The sequence below is a fragment of the Penicillium paradoxum genome (assembly GCF_028828445.1).
Source record: "Penicillium paradoxum strain IBT 22861 chromosome Unknown utg000007l_segment0_segment0, whole genome shotgun sequence".
Taxonomy (NCBI): Eukaryota; Fungi; Ascomycota; class Eurotiomycetes; order Eurotiales; family Aspergillaceae; genus Penicillium; species Penicillium paradoxum.
In genome coordinates, this window is record NW_026643185.1 from 2,601,668 (window position 1) to 2,618,019 (window position 16,352).

The 16,352-nt window shown below is 50.8% G+C and overlaps 9 protein-coding genes across 9 annotated transcripts; 4 read left to right on the top strand and 5 right to left on the bottom strand.

Moving 5' to 3' along the window:
- Positions 1–528: 528 nt before the first annotated feature.
- Positions 529–1,084, bottom strand: N7457_008511 (mitochondrial 37S ribosomal protein uS14m; the record flags this gene model as incomplete). Its single annotated transcript, XM_057179554.1, has 3 exons — positions 529–591; positions 669–840; positions 966–1,084. The coding sequence occupies 3 exons, from the start codon at positions 1,082–1,084 to the stop codon at positions 529–531; spliced, it is 354 nt and encodes a 117-aa protein (XP_057027940.1).
- A 672-nt stretch (positions 1,085–1,756) lies between these two features.
- Positions 1,757–2,279, bottom strand: N7457_008512 (F1F0 ATP synthase subunit i; the record flags this gene model as incomplete). The annotated part of the gene is made up of 4 exons (XM_057179555.1): positions 1,757–1,821; positions 1,948–1,998; positions 2,132–2,161; positions 2,243–2,279. The coding sequence occupies 4 exons, from the start codon at positions 2,277–2,279 to the stop codon at positions 1,757–1,759; spliced, it is 183 nt and encodes a 60-aa protein (XP_057027941.1).
- Positions 2,280–2,493: 214 nt separating this feature from the next.
- N7457_008513 (DASH complex subunit SPC19) lies at positions 2,494–3,102 on the top strand (the record flags this gene model as incomplete). The annotated part of the gene is made up of 2 exons (XM_057179556.1): positions 2,494–2,625; positions 2,698–3,102. 2 exons carry the CDS (start codon positions 2,494–2,496, stop codon positions 3,100–3,102), a joined length of 537 nt encoding a protein of 178 aa, XP_057027942.1.
- A 607-nt stretch (positions 3,103–3,709) lies between these two features.
- On the bottom strand, positions 3,710–6,211 carry N7457_008514 (tRNA methyltransferase RSM22; the record flags this gene model as incomplete). Its single annotated transcript, XM_057179557.1, has 1 exon — positions 3,710–6,211. The coding sequence occupies one exon, from the start codon at positions 6,209–6,211 to the stop codon at positions 3,710–3,712; it is 2,502 nt and encodes an 833-aa protein (XP_057027943.1).
- Positions 6,212–6,660: 449 nt separating this feature from the next.
- On the bottom strand, positions 6,661–7,842 carry N7457_008515 (uncharacterized protein; the record flags this gene model as incomplete). Its single annotated transcript, XM_057179558.1, has 4 exons — positions 6,661–7,041; positions 7,105–7,410; positions 7,467–7,652; positions 7,777–7,842. 4 exons carry the CDS (start codon positions 7,840–7,842, stop codon positions 6,661–6,663), a joined length of 939 nt encoding a protein of 312 aa, XP_057027944.1.
- A 576-nt stretch (positions 7,843–8,418) lies between these two features.
- On the top strand, positions 8,419–9,348 carry N7457_008516 (SUR7/PalI family protein; the record flags this gene model as incomplete). The annotated part of the gene is made up of 4 exons (XM_057179559.1): positions 8,419–8,431; positions 8,492–8,786; positions 8,848–9,030; positions 9,090–9,348. 4 exons carry the CDS (start codon positions 8,419–8,421, stop codon positions 9,346–9,348), a joined length of 750 nt encoding a protein of 249 aa, XP_057027945.1.
- Positions 9,349–10,257: 909 nt separating this feature from the next.
- On the bottom strand, positions 10,258–12,063 carry N7457_008517 (ribosome-associated complex protein SSZ1; the record flags this gene model as incomplete). The annotated part of the gene is made up of 3 exons (XM_057179560.1): positions 10,258–11,822; positions 11,873–11,909; positions 11,965–12,063. The coding sequence occupies 3 exons, from the start codon at positions 12,061–12,063 to the stop codon at positions 10,258–10,260; spliced, it is 1,701 nt and encodes a 566-aa protein (XP_057027946.1).
- A 568-nt stretch (positions 12,064–12,631) lies between these two features.
- On the top strand, positions 12,632–13,450 carry N7457_008518 (exosome non-catalytic core subunit RRP40; the record flags this gene model as incomplete). Its single annotated transcript, XM_057179561.1, has 1 exon — positions 12,632–13,450. The coding sequence occupies one exon, from the start codon at positions 12,632–12,634 to the stop codon at positions 13,448–13,450; it is 819 nt and encodes a 272-aa protein (XP_057027947.1).
- Positions 13,451–13,975: 525 nt separating this feature from the next.
- Positions 13,976–16,184, top strand: N7457_008519 (MYB DNA-binding domain protein; the record flags this gene model as incomplete). The annotated part of the gene is made up of 2 exons (XM_057179562.1): positions 13,976–14,039; positions 14,101–16,184. 2 exons carry the CDS (start codon positions 13,976–13,978, stop codon positions 16,182–16,184), a joined length of 2,148 nt encoding a protein of 715 aa, XP_057027948.1.
- Positions 16,185–16,352: the final 168 nt, after the last annotated feature.

Consider the following 16,352-nt stretch of genomic DNA (forward strand, 5'->3'; position numbering starts at 1 on the left):
GCGACGTTGCGCTCCAGGGCTTCTGGCAGACTGTAGCGACGATTTGCTTGCAATAGCTGAGCCCAATACGACTGCAAAAAGGCTGCACCGAGTGATATCCTATCAGAGATGGTGAGCTACCGGACTTGGGTTGCTGAGTTTACGCAATGGAGGATGGCATTTATCAGAAGATTACGTACCAGATGGCTTGATAGACTGGTTTGCAGTGGACCGCCATGAAGGTAAACAACAAGATTGAGAGCACCTCAGGGATACGACTACCTACTAGATAGGGCCTCATTCCACGACATAAGCAAACAAGTACAAGGGACAAATCGATACCTGGACATGTTGACAAGCCGATATTATGCAGCCGGCTTGAATAGTATGAGAACGACAAAGAAGAATGGTATTTCTCTGCAAATGAGAAGTGCATACTGTACATACTTCCACCCAATGGAAGGAAAGAAGAAAACGCCGTCGTGCAAACAGATTGACCAGGTATCTCCCTACATTCGGGAGGGCTACCATCAAAAAAATATCATACAACTACCAACTGGCCTTCCTCACGCCGGGCAAGTCACCAGCCAGAGCCTGCATGCGGAATTGGAACTATAGAAGAAAACGTGTCAGCGATATTCCAAAAGCCCCAGATAAGAAGCAGCCGTTGGCCGGATCTTCCCACTCACTCGGTTGATTCTGAAATCGCGGAAAACACTGCGAGCAGTGCCTGATGCCACACAGCGGTTCTTGATCTGTGTGGGGCGAGTGTAGGCGTGCATCTGCGACAATTGAAGCTGGGCCTGCGCGCGGACTCGACCAGAAAGAGAGGTGTTGCGGACCATGTAGCGGAGAGCTTGACTGTGGCAGCGCAGAGAACAAAATCAGCAATTGGGTTCTCTTTACAGTGGAATTTCCCTTCCCGGGGCTGGTATCACTTGTCGAGCCAACACAGTTGACCATGGAGGGTAGGACGGGGTTCATACCGTTCGGGTTCGGTCTGCTCGAAGGCCATGCGCTTGTTGTGGTCCCGAATCAGGCGGGTGTTGACGAATCCAGAGAGATCAAGCTTCTTAGGGCGGAATAGCCCTGCCATCTTCGTCATTTTGGCGTTGTTGATTGAGGGGATTGCGGAGTTGAGGTCGGAAAATGATGGTCCTTCGGCGAAGGCGGAGTTGGCGAAAACTGGATGCCAAATCGGGGTTAGCGCACTTGATGCAAGATTTCACGCTGAGCAGCATCCAAGCCCTACATTATTGGTAACGTTGAATGCATAACTGTTACAATAATGATTTTATATTACTATGAAGGTTGACAAGAGGCTTATTATGATCTGTCGTTTGATCGCATGGAAGGATAAATTTGGCCCGAAGTGTATTACATCGCGCTGTGTAGATTTGAAGTATAGAGCCCATGGAATTTATACTCTACGTCAAGTAAGAGGTGCTCCGGAATATTCGGCTTAGGGTTATCCCCAAGCTCTCCAAGCTCTTATTAGGGAAATCCTAATCCCAATATAATGTTGACTACGAAAAGGATGTGGCTTGCTCGGAAAGGTACTGGTACAGCTTGTGAATTGATCCAAGTCATCCCCATCGAGGTGGATATAGTCTATATGCTTGGAGAGGGGCAAACTGCCCGCAGAGTAATCACAAAGAATGCAAGCTGGACATGGCCAACTTTGGCCATCTCCGTCCACCCACACATCGCGACGGTCCGTCCCGCTCTTCTTCGAGGAACAAGTGAGATCTCAAGACGCATTCATTGTCGACCCAATTTAGTGGCCAGCCTTGCCAGCGGGCTTGGCGTTGGGGTTGCGAGGATCGTTCTGGAACTCGGCGGCTGTGCGGATATAAAGGTTAGTTGGACATGCGCGCAAATACTCATCGCAATGTTGTTTCGTGCATATTGTCGCATGGCTCCGAAAATTGTCGATGATTTAGGTGTAGCTGCACAGGAAGAACTCACTGTTGGACAGAGCGTTCTGGAGAGAGTTGACGCCGTAGAGCACAATGAGGCCTGGAGAGGAGAATTGTCAATGCAAAGTTCCACCAACAACCGCTTAACCGCTTCGGGTGGGCGGCATTCCGAATTCAAAGCCCATTCGGTTCAGAAAAGCGAGGGCAGTTCGGGATTTAGGGTGTATGCGTACCGGCAGCGAAGAAGGGAGTCAGAGGCTTGGCTGTAGGTGAACAGAAGCGTTAGTCGTTGGTTCGTGTATCATTTCCCCAAGGGCCTTAATCGGTGTCCTAAAAGCACGTACCCATGGCGCCGGGGAACTTCTTTCCGAGGAGAGACATTGTGAGAGGTGGATCGAATGCGGAGTGACTTCGGTGTTCGGGAAGGTGGTGAGGCAGGAGGACGGAAGAGGAGAAGTGAGGTTTGGGAGGTTTGCCCGGTCCCGAGGCCACGCCGCCTTAAAGGCGGTGTCATGCCGCTTTTATCGCCCGATCTATCCCGACCGTTGTAAACAATCATCATCGTTAATCTCCAATTCATTCTTCAAAACACATCATGGCAAGCTCATTGTCCTCGTCAGTGACTTCATTGCAGTCCTCTCTCCAGATACTGGACAATTCTATAAACACTCTTGATTCAGGCGTGAACGACTTCCCTCGTTTACGTAAAGTCCTCCAGACAACGCGAGTATGTTTATTCCAAGTGTCACTGTTGAAATGAAACAAGAAGCTACGAGTCTAAACATCTATTTCCTAATAGCACTTTGAGCTTCTTCCTGAGCCTACTTTGCGCGAAGCCCAGCAATCCCTCCTTGACGAAATCACTCCCAGTATCGCCCATCTTCTGACGTTATCATCAACTCACGTCGAAAAGCTCGCGCGCCGCGAACAGGGCCTCAAGGCAAAATGCGAATTGCAAGAAGGACGACTTTCGTCCAACCCAGAAAGTCGGTCATCAGCTACTCGCAGCCAACCTCCGAGTAGTTCGCTGCGGGGTCGCATGGCGGGGTCTGGCACTGGTTCATCCAGCAGTTCTGCATCCAGGGCAGCGGAATTGCGCAGACTTGTACAGAAGAAAGAACGGCTCAAGTTTGCAGTCGATCGGCTGGAGCTACAGAATACGCAAAAGCAAAGGCAGTTACGAAAGAGCATGGCTGCACAGTGAATATGGTGGGACCGTGTCGTGATAACAAATTATCTGCTACGACGCCAAGTGATCGCCCTATCATGGACTTTCACCTTCAGCACGTCTTCCGGCTAGTCCCGACCCATGTCACTCTCCATTGGGCATGCTTTACCAACTCTATGGCTGCATACAACACGAACCCTGGAGCCAGGGGCCGTGGTTTCAGCAGAGCAATGCTTTCAGACTCCGACATTTGGAAGAATCGCAAATGATTCACCTAAGGTGACAGCTAAAGACTACGGGTGGTTCTTGGACCTGGCGAAATTCCCTCTGGATGGTAAGACCACTGCTCCATCACCACCGGCACCATGGGATCTGGCTAGTCTCACAGTGATCTCATTGGAGCAAAGGAGGATTCAATTAGGCTGAATTACGCTCCAATTACTGAATTGATCAATACATAATGAACAGAGATCAGAGTGAAGATGCTATATTTACATCTGTAGATGTGCGAGAATTATGTTCTAATGTACAGGATCCAGTCCCCAGTCCCAATGCCTAATGCTGCCAGTAGTTAGTAGTAAAATATAGTACATGTTTTCATATCCTTCAAATTCAGGAAATAGATGCGCCACATCAAATCCGCTTATTCGTCAGCGGCACGCTTGTTGTAAGCCTGGCGAAGCTTCTTCTTATCATTATGCTTCTTCCAACTGGGGATATGCTGGCCCCTCTTCCTGATGGGAATATCAGGGATATCTGAGTCATGAACAGCATAGTCTTCGTCCTCTTCTTCGCCTTCGTTCTCAAAGTCACCCTCTTCCTCAGCGTCACGCATAGAGGCCTTGGTCGCCGCACGACGAGCCAGCCGCTCCTTCTTACCCTCACCATGCTTATCGCCAAGGTTCAGGTTGCGCGGGATGCGGGTTTTGGCTCCCAGAGCCCAGAGGTCACCCCAGTGAGATTTGCGGGCGTCACGGTAGGCCTGGCGGCTGTAGGAGCGCGGGACGGTCCAGCGCTCAATTTTGCCAGCGGGTGTGCAGAGATCAAAGATAACATGACCGCGGCGCTTCATGGGTGGGTAGATAGCGCGGGGGAGAGCTAGAGCGTGGAAGGCTGGCTTGTTGGGGATATCAGACTCTTCGGAGTCCTCAAATCCTTCAAACGCGGCATCTGTGGTCTCGGAATCTTGACGAATCGATTGATCTTGTCGAAGATCCACGCCACGCTGCACGGCAAGGTAACTAAACTTGAGGTCCTCGTGGTTGCGGTCCTTTGCTCCCATGATGCGCTGCAAGAATGGCGGGCGGATGTATCGCTGCTCGAAATGGCAGTAGTCCCTACGGCCCTTAGTGGGGCCCGCGGAGTTGTGCATCGGGCAAGTGGAGTGGTTTGTGCAAGGGGCGACAATCATTCCACGCTCCTTCTGAATGACCTCGCGTTGGTCGGGATCTTCAAGGAAGTTGTCGTATTCTGTAGAGCCGGGGCTTGCAATATGACGCTTCAGAAGCATTTCACGAGCACCAGAGATGGCCTCAAAGCCCTTCTGGCGGCCCTTCTCAAGAAGAATGAGAACTCCTCCATTAGGGTTCAGAAGAGACCACAGGTTCTCCACGTGCTGCTTACGTTCATATTCTTCCTCGAGACCGAGAAGAGAGTGCGGTGCAATGATGACATCGTATTGCTTGCGTTTGGGTGCATTTCGCGCGTCGTCAATTGTAGGTTTCTCGCGCACGTGAACGTAATCGGGTAGGCGTGGGAGGAAGCTAGTGTTGTCCAGCATGATAGAAGCACGCAGCCTAAGGGCATCCGAGCCTGTGAGCACAGTCGATCGCCCAAACGGAATGGGTGCTCCCTCAGGATGATCAGGCACCATGAGTTCCCACTCTGTACGAATGATATCTCTCCATGCCAGGATACCGGCGCCCCCTCCGCTGGCATCAAGGACGTTCGGTCCACCCTCTTGTGCAATCAAACGGCGAATCCAATCGACACCTAATCGCTTGCGGATCTCTACCATAACACTGAGTGTTGAAGCGTAGATTCCAGGGTATAGAGCTGCCAGATATGTGTTGGCCTCCATTTCTGTCATTTGACGCTGGGAAGCATGAAGAGGAATAGGGAGCTGAGGTAATTGAGCACGCGGCGGCGCAGTTGTAGTGGAATGGGGCAATCCTGGTCCTCCAAATAGTCGTCGAGCAGTCTCCGAAATGTGCTTATTGGAGAACTCCGACAGGATAACCGATATGGGACCAGTGACAGTATCCTTAGGCAGATGGATGGTGGTAGGATCAGTTCCGAATTTGCCCTCGAGTGTGCTTGGATGCGTCCTTGGTGCAGCGTCTGGAACGGCCTCATTCTCAAATTCTTCAAGCATAATCTCGCCGCCCAACTGCTCTGCCACTTCCCTCGTCCGTTGCATGGCAATCGTTTCGCGCTCTTCTGGTGGTGCATCCATATCATATGCGAGTGGAACATCGTCTTCGGCGGTGGCTGCGCCTTCTTCAAGTTCAACTTTCTCCCAACCTCCTTGTCCATCTTCGCGAAGCAAGCTCAGATCTTCCTCTTCCTCCTCAACTATTGTCTCGATTTGCTGCCGGAAGATTGGTTCTCCGTACAGCCTGGCGTAGATTTGAAGCTCGGCATCATCCAACAATCCCTCTGGCACCTCATCTCCAAACCGTTGTTTGATCATATGGACCCATGACTCTGCTGTGTGTTCATCTCGCTGGCCGATCAAGTCGATTAGCTCGTCTGCTTCGGCTTGCTCGTCCAAAAGTTCCAACTCTTCGAGAATTTGTACCATCTCTGCCTCATTTTGGCCGATTCTATCGATCAGGACATTGATATCGACCGGTTCGGGGGTTTCGCTGGGTTGAGGCGGCGAGTCGGCAGATGCTGGGCTTGAGACAAACCTCCGCTGCGACAGACGTTGTGATACCGCATACTCAGGGGTATGTGTTCGGTGCGCAATAGAGCTGGAAGTCACAAGATGCGACGATTTCCGCGCAAAGTTGTGTTGCTGTGTAGATGTCAAAGGGTTGGTAGTTCTGCGGAGCTGTCGCGAACCAGCCGGGCGGGTAAAGGTGCGAAAAAATTCGCGTGATTGAGACCGACCGGTCCCTGACGCTGTAGATATGGACAGCATTTTGGAGATTTGGTTAACGGTCCTGTCAGAGGTGCAGGTTGGAAGAAAAAGAAAATCCAACGAGGCCCAGAAAATTGATGCCAAGGAGACCATGCGCCCATCACAAACTGCTAGTCTCTAATTGGCTGGTCTCCGTTGTCATCGGGTCCACTCCTTCTAGCTCCATATGTACCTAATGTAGCAGGATTTACATCGGATAGCTGGATGTCTTGTTGGGAGTATGTTCAACTAAATGCTTCTTATTATAATATATCCATGGTTAAATAAATATTTCCTTAATTAACGCTTATTCCTGGCTGCAAGATAGTCGATCAGACACAAGTGGCAAACAAGTCCAGACTTCCATGGTTCATCCAATGCGTACCTGAGTATAGATTTTGACCGCACCAAGCATAGCATAATAGAGCAGCTATCTGTATTCCGATGCAATAGGGTATCGATGAAAACAACTATGCCTCGCTCTCCGTATCTTCATTGCCCATGAGCACACGTAGCGCAGCCACGCACCGCATGACCTCATGCTCAAGGGCCGTTAACTTGGCCATGACAGACATCAGACTAGGATCCTGGCTCTCCACCCGGACCTTCTCCTTGACACGAACTTCTTCTCCCTGCCAATTAAACACGACCCCAGCCTCATCGTGGGTTGGTATTCGCGTGCCGAATATCCGATCTCGCAGAGAAAACCCGGTCAAAGAGATCTCCGAGCTAAAAGCGTTCGGTGCATGGTTGAGCGCTGTAGACTCTAATGTCCGAAGAAGGAGGACCAAAGCGGAGTCAGTGATGGAGAGATGGAAGGAAAGATGTGGTGGCAGCGGAGGGTCAAACATCTATGCAGGACAAATATCAGCAGCGTATACTTGGGTGGCTTTGACCAAACAAATCGGACATACATTTTCAGAAGCGCTGGTCTGCCACCATTTGCCGCGCGTCTCATCCCCTTCCCCTTTCAACATTTGTCGAGCCTCCCTGATCGTTTCGAGCAGAAGATGTAGTTGGCTGAAGATGAAGCCTGCATTGAGGGGATCGCCTGTCCACGTGCTCACATCCACAATATCCAGACTCTGGGCCACCAGATCTCGGACTGACACTAGCTGTTGAATTACAAAATCCGGGGCTTCGGGGGACTGTGATAAGTTCAGTCGGGTGCTGGGAGAGCCCCGAGGATGAGGGAGCGATGCAAGACGAAGTTGAATATCCTGGCGAAAGAACGTTCAGTTGCCGTTGGACGTAGGGTCGGGTCTGGAATACATACCCCCTTGACGACCTTGGTGCCGACTCTAGTCACGAAGCCTTTCACATTTTCCGACCGCAGCGAGGACAGCACTAAGGTTGAACCCGGTTCTTGGGGAGCTAGTAGGGCTGCACATTCTTGGAGACCTTCCTTCAATGAGACGAGTGAATCCTGCAGCGAATGCAAGAGCCACTCGAGCTCTTGGGCCTAAGATAAATATGTTGGCATGATACTGGAAAGGTAACTCCACATCTCTCACGATTCATAGCTACGGCCGAACCGATCTCCATGCGGTAGATCACCTGTAAGGATCCATATATGGTTTACATACCAGCACAACGTCCGCCTCATGATTGACCTGCTCTGCGGGTAGTGGGGGATATGCCCAAGTCGCCATTACAGTGATTTCGATGTACCTTGGTCGATTTCGGTGGGGAGGACAGAATGGGGTTGGCTAGACAAGGTTTTTGGGCAAGAAAATTCTGGATAAGGCAGAAACGTTAATTGATGATCCACGTCACTGCGTCCACCGCGCCCTGTCTGTCGCGAGAGAGCTGTAACGTTGTTTCGTTCGGCGGGCCTGTTGACTTCGTCATGGACCGCGGGGGACTAGCCTGATTGGGTATAGTGCTGACAGTAGAGTGCGGACTAACCACAAACGGCTAGCCGATCAGGTGCAACCATGACGTTATGATCGTCTATACTCTCGATTTTGTAGAAAAAAAGAAACGAGCGAGGATGATGCTCACTCGTCATTATATCACACTGGGGAGGGTCCCGGATACCCCGGCTGCTTTTATACCAGCCATATACCTGGCCGCGCTCTCCAGTCTCTGAAGTACCGCACCTTCTCTCGTCTCTCGACACTCCTTGAACACTCAACCCATTCCTTTGGAGATACAAGACCACCACCAGGCGCTATAAAAGCATACCAATCAAGCAAGAGTGCGACCTGCAATAGAGCTCAAACACAATGGGTTTCAGCAGTAAGTTGACCGGTCTTGACCAGCAACTCTATAATTTCTTAATCTGACCATCATCTATAGGAGCATCATTGGGCTTTCTGGGCCTGTTTTTCATGGCATCGTCCATCTTGCTAATCTTCCTTACTCTACTGGGAGGTGCACGCAACAGCAACCCGCTGAATCAGATCTACTTCCTCCAGGCGGATACGGGGAATATACCCAACGCACCGCCAATTTCGCGTTGGACATTCTGGAATGTCTGTGGAGTGAAAAATGGTAGAAATGACTGTGGTACATCGCACCCGGATTTCCCATTCGACCCGCCAAGCCACCGTAACTTCGACACGACCCAAAATGTCCCCCCAGAGTTCATCGGGTAGGTTGCCAAGTTCTATCTTCTGCTTCATCGGGTCACGCTAATCATCCTTCCAATGTAGTACGAACCACTACTTCTTGACATCGCGGTTTATGTTTCCCTTCATCATCATCGGTCTCTTCTTTGCTGTGTGCTCTCTGTTCACTGGGTTGCTGGCCATGTGTACCCGCATCGCCAGCTACCTCTCTGCTTTCCTGGCTTGGATCGCTCTGACTTTCCAGGTCATTACGACCTGCCTCATGACGTATGCACCCTCACAGATCAAAACAGAGTATCGAATAGAATGCTAACTATGGTTGACAGCGCCGTCTTTGTCCAGGGCCGCAGCGCATTCAAGCGTAATGGCCAATCCGCAACCCTCGGTGTGAAGGCATTCGCTTTCATGTGGACTGCATCTGCCTGTCTGTTCCTTTCATGTCTGCTGTACTGCCTCGGGGGTGCTGTTGGCCGGAAAGACAACAGTGGATACAGTGGACGCAAGGAGCGCCGCCGTGGCTTTTTCTCTTCTCAACGCTCTAACAGTGTGAAGAGCCAAAAGAAGGAGACCACAAACTACGCTTAAATGGAGGTGTCTTTACCTTGTGAGGCTTGTCTCTCCACTTCGAAAAGAACAAGTCACAGACACAGACACCGTCCACTTAGATCTATTGATCTCTGGACAATTCGATATCCAACTTTGTCTTCCTGCGTTGATATCCCTTTTGAAAGTTATTCTTTCTCTTCTCCAGGAGGCTGCTTGTTCTCGTTTGATCCTTTCAAGCTACACTTTAATTCGAATTCGGCCTAAAAGGTCAAACCACCCACACTCACTTGATGCTGTTATGAACCACTTACGATCGTTACTCGAACAAACACACGGCCTTCCCGCATGAAGTGGCAATTGAGCATTTTCGCACAATACTCCCCGCTTTGGTTTCGTTATGCGATATCACGCGAGTTTCTTGATGATTTCTTGATGATCCTAGTGAATGATCCTCCGTTTTGGAGAACATTCTGGAATTTGTGTTTCTAATTGCAAACCTATCTAATCTACTTGTAATATAATTCCATTACCATCAAATATTTTTAACGATTGGCACTTACCTATCTATATAATGTGGCTAGCTAGGCGGGCTACAGGATATACCTAGGTAGGGTTGTGGCCATATTCGTGATTCCCGGGGACCAAGAACCAAATATATAACGACCGGTATACAGATCTACATGTAGGTACAACAAGACCCTTGAATCGCTACATCAGAATCTACCTCGGACTACTAGTAGACTAGAGCTGGCTGCAAAGAAAAACCAATGTGCATTGGTCACTTCTTATTGAGTCTATTTGAGAACGAGTAAAGGGAAAGACTCCAGACGATAACTGCAGTATAAATCGGGGAAAAGCAAAATCACAGCCTCTATCAGTCATGCATGCATCATCACTCCATAAAACGACATCCAAGTCTTTTTTTTATTTTACTGGGGGTAAAAAAACTTAAGCAGAGCCGTTGACGGCACCACGGACGGCGTTCTGGGAACCGACCTCGCGGACGGCGATCTGCAGACCAAGATCGGGGTTGACGTGGACCATGACCTCGATCTTGCCGCCAGCCTTGACGCCCTTGACGGCGAGCTCAGCAACGGGCTTCTCGGTCTTCCAGACAATTTCGCGGATCTCCTCTTCCTCATCCTCCTCGGAATCGTAGTCGGAGTCATCTTCATCCTCAGCAGGCTTGTCCTCCTTGGCCTTGGGCTCGGGCTTGGTGACCTTGATCTCGCGGACACCCTCGCACACGCGGACCAGGACATCACCACCCTCCTTGGGGGCGAAGTACTGGGCAATGCGGCGGGCAGGGAGGGCAGTCTCAGCGCCGAGGAGGGGCTGGAAAGTAGTATCGGTCTGAGAGGTGAACTCAACACCGATGGCCTTGGTCAGGTGAGGGGTGACGGTGACCATGGGGTGGATGGACTGCTCAATGTCCTCGTGATCGAACTCCTGGACCAAGGAAGCCTGGAAGGCGGCGCCACGGGCAGACAGCTCGGAGGGGTTGAGAGCAGTGGTGGAGGAGGCGGGAGCAAGGATTTTGGTCGTCTCGGGGAAGATGTTGCTGGCCAAGCTGGCGAGCTTGGGAGTGTGAGAAGCACCGCCAGAGAAGATGACCTCATCGATATCAAGGACATCGAGCTCGGCCTTCTTGACGACCTGCTGGATCAGACCAGTGAACTGGCTGAAGACCTTGCCGGCGAGAAGTTCAAAGCGAGTGCGGTTGACGGTGGAACCATAGTCAACGCCGTCGACCAGAGACTCAATGCTCAATTGAGCGTTGCTGCTCAGGCTGAGGGCCTTGCGGGTGCCCTCACACTCGAGCTTCAGCTTGGCCAGACCGCGGGCGTTCTCGCGGGGGTCGGTCTTGTGCTTCTTCATGAACTCCTTGGCGAAGTGATCGATGAGAATCTGGTCCAGGGAGGCACCGCCAAGCTCATAATCGTGAGCAGTGGCCAGGATAGTGTACATGCCGCCGCGGCAGGCAACAACTGCAACATCGGAACGGGTACCACCGAAGTCAGCAACAACAACCAGCTTGTCGGTAACGGTTGCCTCAGGACGGGCATCGTAAGCCATGACAGCGGCAACGGGCTCGTGAATCAGCTGAAGAACATCGAGACCAGCAGCCTTAGCGGAGGCAACCAAGCTCTCACGCTGAGCATCGGTGAAATCGGTAGGGATAGTGATGACGGCGGCGTTGACATCCTTACCGAGGAAGTCAGAGGCGGAGCTTCTCAGACGCTTGAAGTGACGGGTAGCGACCTCAGAGACAGTGATGGTGTTGGGGGTCTCGCTCTCGGTGTCGCGGATGGTGAAGGCCACAGTGGAGTCCTGCTGCTGGGGGTGGGCGGACTGGTGGCAGGCAGTAGGGTCAACGGACTTGAATTCCTTGCCGAGGAAATCACGGAAGTATGCGACAGTGTTGGTCGAGTTGCGAACGAGCTGGGCCTTGGCTTGTGTGCCGTGGTACTCCTCGCCATCAATGTAAGAAAGGATGGAAGGGATTTGGCGATCTGAATATGTTAATTCCGGTCCTTGAAACGTGGGGCTTCGCCATGCTCACCTCCTTCCTCGTTGGCAATAACCTCAGCCTTGCCCTCCTGTAAAATTGTTAGTCACTGTCTAGGATCTCAAAGAATGAACATCGGAACGTACAGGTGAGATACGGGCAATTGAACTGCATGAGTTACCAAATGAGATACCGATAGCAAAGCGCTCCGCCTCAGCGGGGGCACTGTTGGCCGCGTCACCCATGTCGAAATTGGATATATGTACTTTTTTGGGATTAAAAAAGGAAAATTCTCACGTCACGGCGTGAAAGTAGATTCGAGGGTATCCGAGGTATCGGTGGAAATCTGGATTGAGGGGGGACGATTGAAAAAGATTTTGAAGATTTTCGTCTGCCGCAAATGTGGCTAGTGCTTATCGATAGCGAATGTGGCGGCACTGATAGGCACCGCCACACTTCCTGTCTTTGGGCATCCATGGCCAGTCCTCCATGACGGACGTAGTTCTCATCCCACTAGTTATAAAGTAGATACCTCTCAGTAGCTATCTAGGCCTCAATAATACCTAGAACCATTATGGCCACTCCCGAAATCACTCTCATGTGCTGGGAAGGGGTTTGGTGAGAGCATGTCCAGATTTATGACAGTGTCACGTGGTGATAAGAAATATCATTTTCTTTGCAGAATCAATGCGCACGTCAATCGACCTTCATAAGAAAGACCCAGCAATTCAGTCTTGAACCTCGATTTCTTGACTCTCCATACTAGGTGGCATCTAGGACAACCTCACCACACAGCCCATCCAGTCCAGCACCATGAGCGCTCCAGTTGTCCTATTACCTAGCGACGAGGTACCTCGAGACCATCTTCCTACGAATACTTCCAACCCTCTACGACTAGGCCCTGGCCTTCGGATTCTATCACAGCCCTCCTCAAAAAGTTCCAATCATGTCTTAACAGCAACCCAAGCTGGTCTGTTGACTACTGATGCGAAACGAAACACCGTCTCACTCCTTTCTTTCCCGAACCGCCGATATATCCCCACCGTCAACGATTTTGTCATTGCGCAAATCCACCATTCCAGTGCTGATTTCTTCCACTGCATGGTGACATCACACACAGCCCATGCGCTTCTGGGCCAGCTGTCATTTGAGGGCGCAACCAAGAAAACAAGGCCAATGTTGAAGCAAGGCGAGCTGGTGTATGCCCGAGTACAGTCTGTGGGAGTCGGCGCCGGCGCCGAAGTTGAAATTACTTGTGTCAATCCAGCAACCGGCAAGGCTGACGGAGGTTTGGGGCCCTTGACCGGCGGAATGGTATTTGATGTCTCGACGGGTATGGCAGCCCGGTTAATTCGAGCAAGCTCTGCATCTGCGGAGAACACGGACGCAATCGAAGGGTTGGTAGTCCTTTCTGAACTCGGAAAGAAGCTTGAGAGCTTGGGAGGATTTGAGATTGCAGTAGGTCGCAATGGAAAGGTGTGGGTGGACTGCTCCAACGCTGCTGAAAGCGCTGTTAAGGTCACTGTTGCGATCGGGCGCTGTCTACAGGAGACTGATCAGCACAATCTTCACACTCACGACCAAAAGAAGTTGGTGACGAAAGTCCTACGGGATATGAAGCTTGTATCGTGAATATGTCCTTAGGACCCGGATTATTGGTTTTACGATTTGCAGTTGATTCTTATGTTTCCTATGCCAGCATGTACACTATTAATGCAATAACGAGCATGATACCTGCCAGTTTTGTGTACAGGTAAAGAGCTTTGCTACATACATAACATATGTATACAGTGATACACCACATGTATCTAAATCGGTGCATGTAGATATTCCAGTATGCAATCATTTATTAATACTGAGATTGAACAGATGCCCCCGTATTAAGATGATTGGCGATTTAGTAGCTCCCTTGAACAATCTATGATCATGGCTTGGATTCCTTGTTTGGATACTATTGGCTCTGTGACGATGGTACATATACTCCGATCACTTGGACAATTGGATGTCAATTGGCCCCGCAGATGTGGGCGGTCAACAAGGCGGTCGTCCAAATTGCCGCATTCCAAGCTTCATGGGTAAATTTTGGTCAGCCTCGGTCTCTCCTTTTCGTTGTATCTTCCACTGTTCCTTCGATCGCCATTGTTGCAGGCTGTTGACATGGGGAATACCTCATCTCAACCCGAGCCTTTCCCCGAGATCCCCGACGATTTTGGGGATATCGGTTGGTGTCCCAAACCAATTGACTTTGACCCGATGCAATACTAACATTTGCAATCTGCAAGTTCCCGAAACTCCTCGTCGGAAATCTTCTTACTCTCCCGAGGCTCGTCGGAAGAAAAATAAGAGTGGAAAGCTAGTTTCCACTGCATCCGACGCTCTGCCGTCAAAAATTGTACCAGGCAACGGTGACAAAACTTCACCAAAATCAGACCCGACCATGTCGAAAGCCGCAAAGCGAAAGCGCGGGACTGAACAAGACCTTAGGCAAAAGACTAAAAAGTCTCGCAAATCAGACAATCAGGTCGGCGCCGAGCTACTTTCGCAGGAAGACAACTCGACCTCATCTGCAATTGGTGTACAATTGCCCCCCAGCCAACCCACGCCATCACAACCCACTCCATCGCAACCCACGCCATCGCAACCCGAGCTTCCTCGGACCAAGAAGCCCCAGAGGGCTTCAAAGAACGACAAAGGCGCAACTGCACCTACTTCACCTACTTCGTCACGTACTCGCGACATGGCGGATGCAGAAAAGCCGTCACCTGTAAAAGAGCTCACTGCCGCCAAGCAAACCCCACCCACAGATTCACCCACCCCAGAAGGTAGTGTCTTGTCGGGAGGCAGGATCAAAGGTGTTCGAGGCTCACGCACCAGAGAGAAAGACAACCTGAAGATTGGCTTCTACACGCCGGATGAGGTGCAAAAAATTGAAGCGTACAAAGTCAATTTTTGCACTATGCATGGTATTTCCAGCATTTTGTTCGATGAGATGGTTCAGCATTCCGAGCGTGGCGGAAGCGGCGATTTCCCAGTCACCTCGGAAGTCATCACGAAAAGCGATTTTTGGAACGAGATCTACGCTCTTGTTCCGGACCGTGACCGTCGATCTGTGTACCGGTTCATGCGCCGACACTTCCAAGCATCGGCACAGAAAGCACATGACTGGTCTCAAGAACAAGATGAAGAGCTGATTGAGCTTCATGCGAAACACGGCGCGAAATGGGCCTACATTGGTAAGCTCATTGGGCGCAGTGATGACGATGTCACCCAGCGCTGGAAGAACAAGCTCGAGCACCAAGGTACAATGAAGCAAGGCGCGTGGTCGGAAGAGGAGACCAATATTTTCCTCAAAGCTGTGGAATCATCATGGATTACCATGAAGCAGATGCTTTCTGAAACGGCTGGTAAGGACTTCTACGAGCTGGATGAGCGCCTTGTTGTTTGGGGTAATATCAGCAAAGAGATGGGTCACACGAGATCGCGACAGCAGTGCGCAGACAAGTGGCGGAAGATTGTGAAGCAAGTCATGACCACGCGGGCCAATGGCCAGCCAGACGCGGTGTACGATCCCAAAGTTGCTGCGAGAAAATCTGCCAACTGGAACACCAGACTAGAGGGGCAAAGGAAGAGCTCCCAATACGTGAAAGAGGACTCTGATGATGAAGGCACGACAGCTACGAAAACTGCCACACCGAAGCGCAAACGCCAGCGTGAGACGGAAGCATCGCCTGTACCCGATCCCAATGCTGAATCTAACCACGAAGTGCCGTCTGAGGAAGATGAGGCCGACTTGCCTGAGCCTCCCAAGAAAGCCAAGAAGTCAAAGTCCAAGCGCAAGCGCACCGAAGAACTTGCTGCTGCACCGATAAACGAAGTCCCGTCATCTCCCGCTACTCCCAAAAAGACCAAAGAGGAGAGGAAGCGCGAGAAGAAGGAGCGTCGGGAGAAGGAGATGCAAGAGCAGCTCGAGCAAGAAGCTAAGGAGAAGGAGGAACGGGACGAAAAGGTCGCACGCAAGTCGCGCAAACAGAAGAAGAAGGAGGAGAAGCAAAAGAGACAAGAGGAAGAGGAAGACATTGCCGTGGAAGAGGCACCTAGTAGCGATGCCGAGGCCCCTGAGCCACCCAAGAAGAACAAGAAGAAGTCTAGGAAGCACGCACCGGGCTCTAGTGACAGCCCTGCCGCTTCTGCTGAGACCTCTCGTTCCGTTGTCGAAGCGTCCCCATCACCCGCATCCTCTGACGCTCATGGCTCTGCCACTGAACACGACGATGCTGACGACCAAAGCGAAATTGACTCGGACGGCGGAGAAAATGACAATAGCGAAGTCGACATCAAGCATGAGACTGACTCAGATGAGTTATGAGCTTTTCATTGAGCCAAGCTTTTGCCCTTTCCTTTTTTTCTTTCTCTCTTGATTTGACTGAATATACCCTTCTTTGCTAAGTTATCGACCCTTAGATAAAGGCGAGTGAGTAGTGGAAGAAAATATCCAAGAAAATAGAAAGAAGATCCACTATTCAATACAACAATT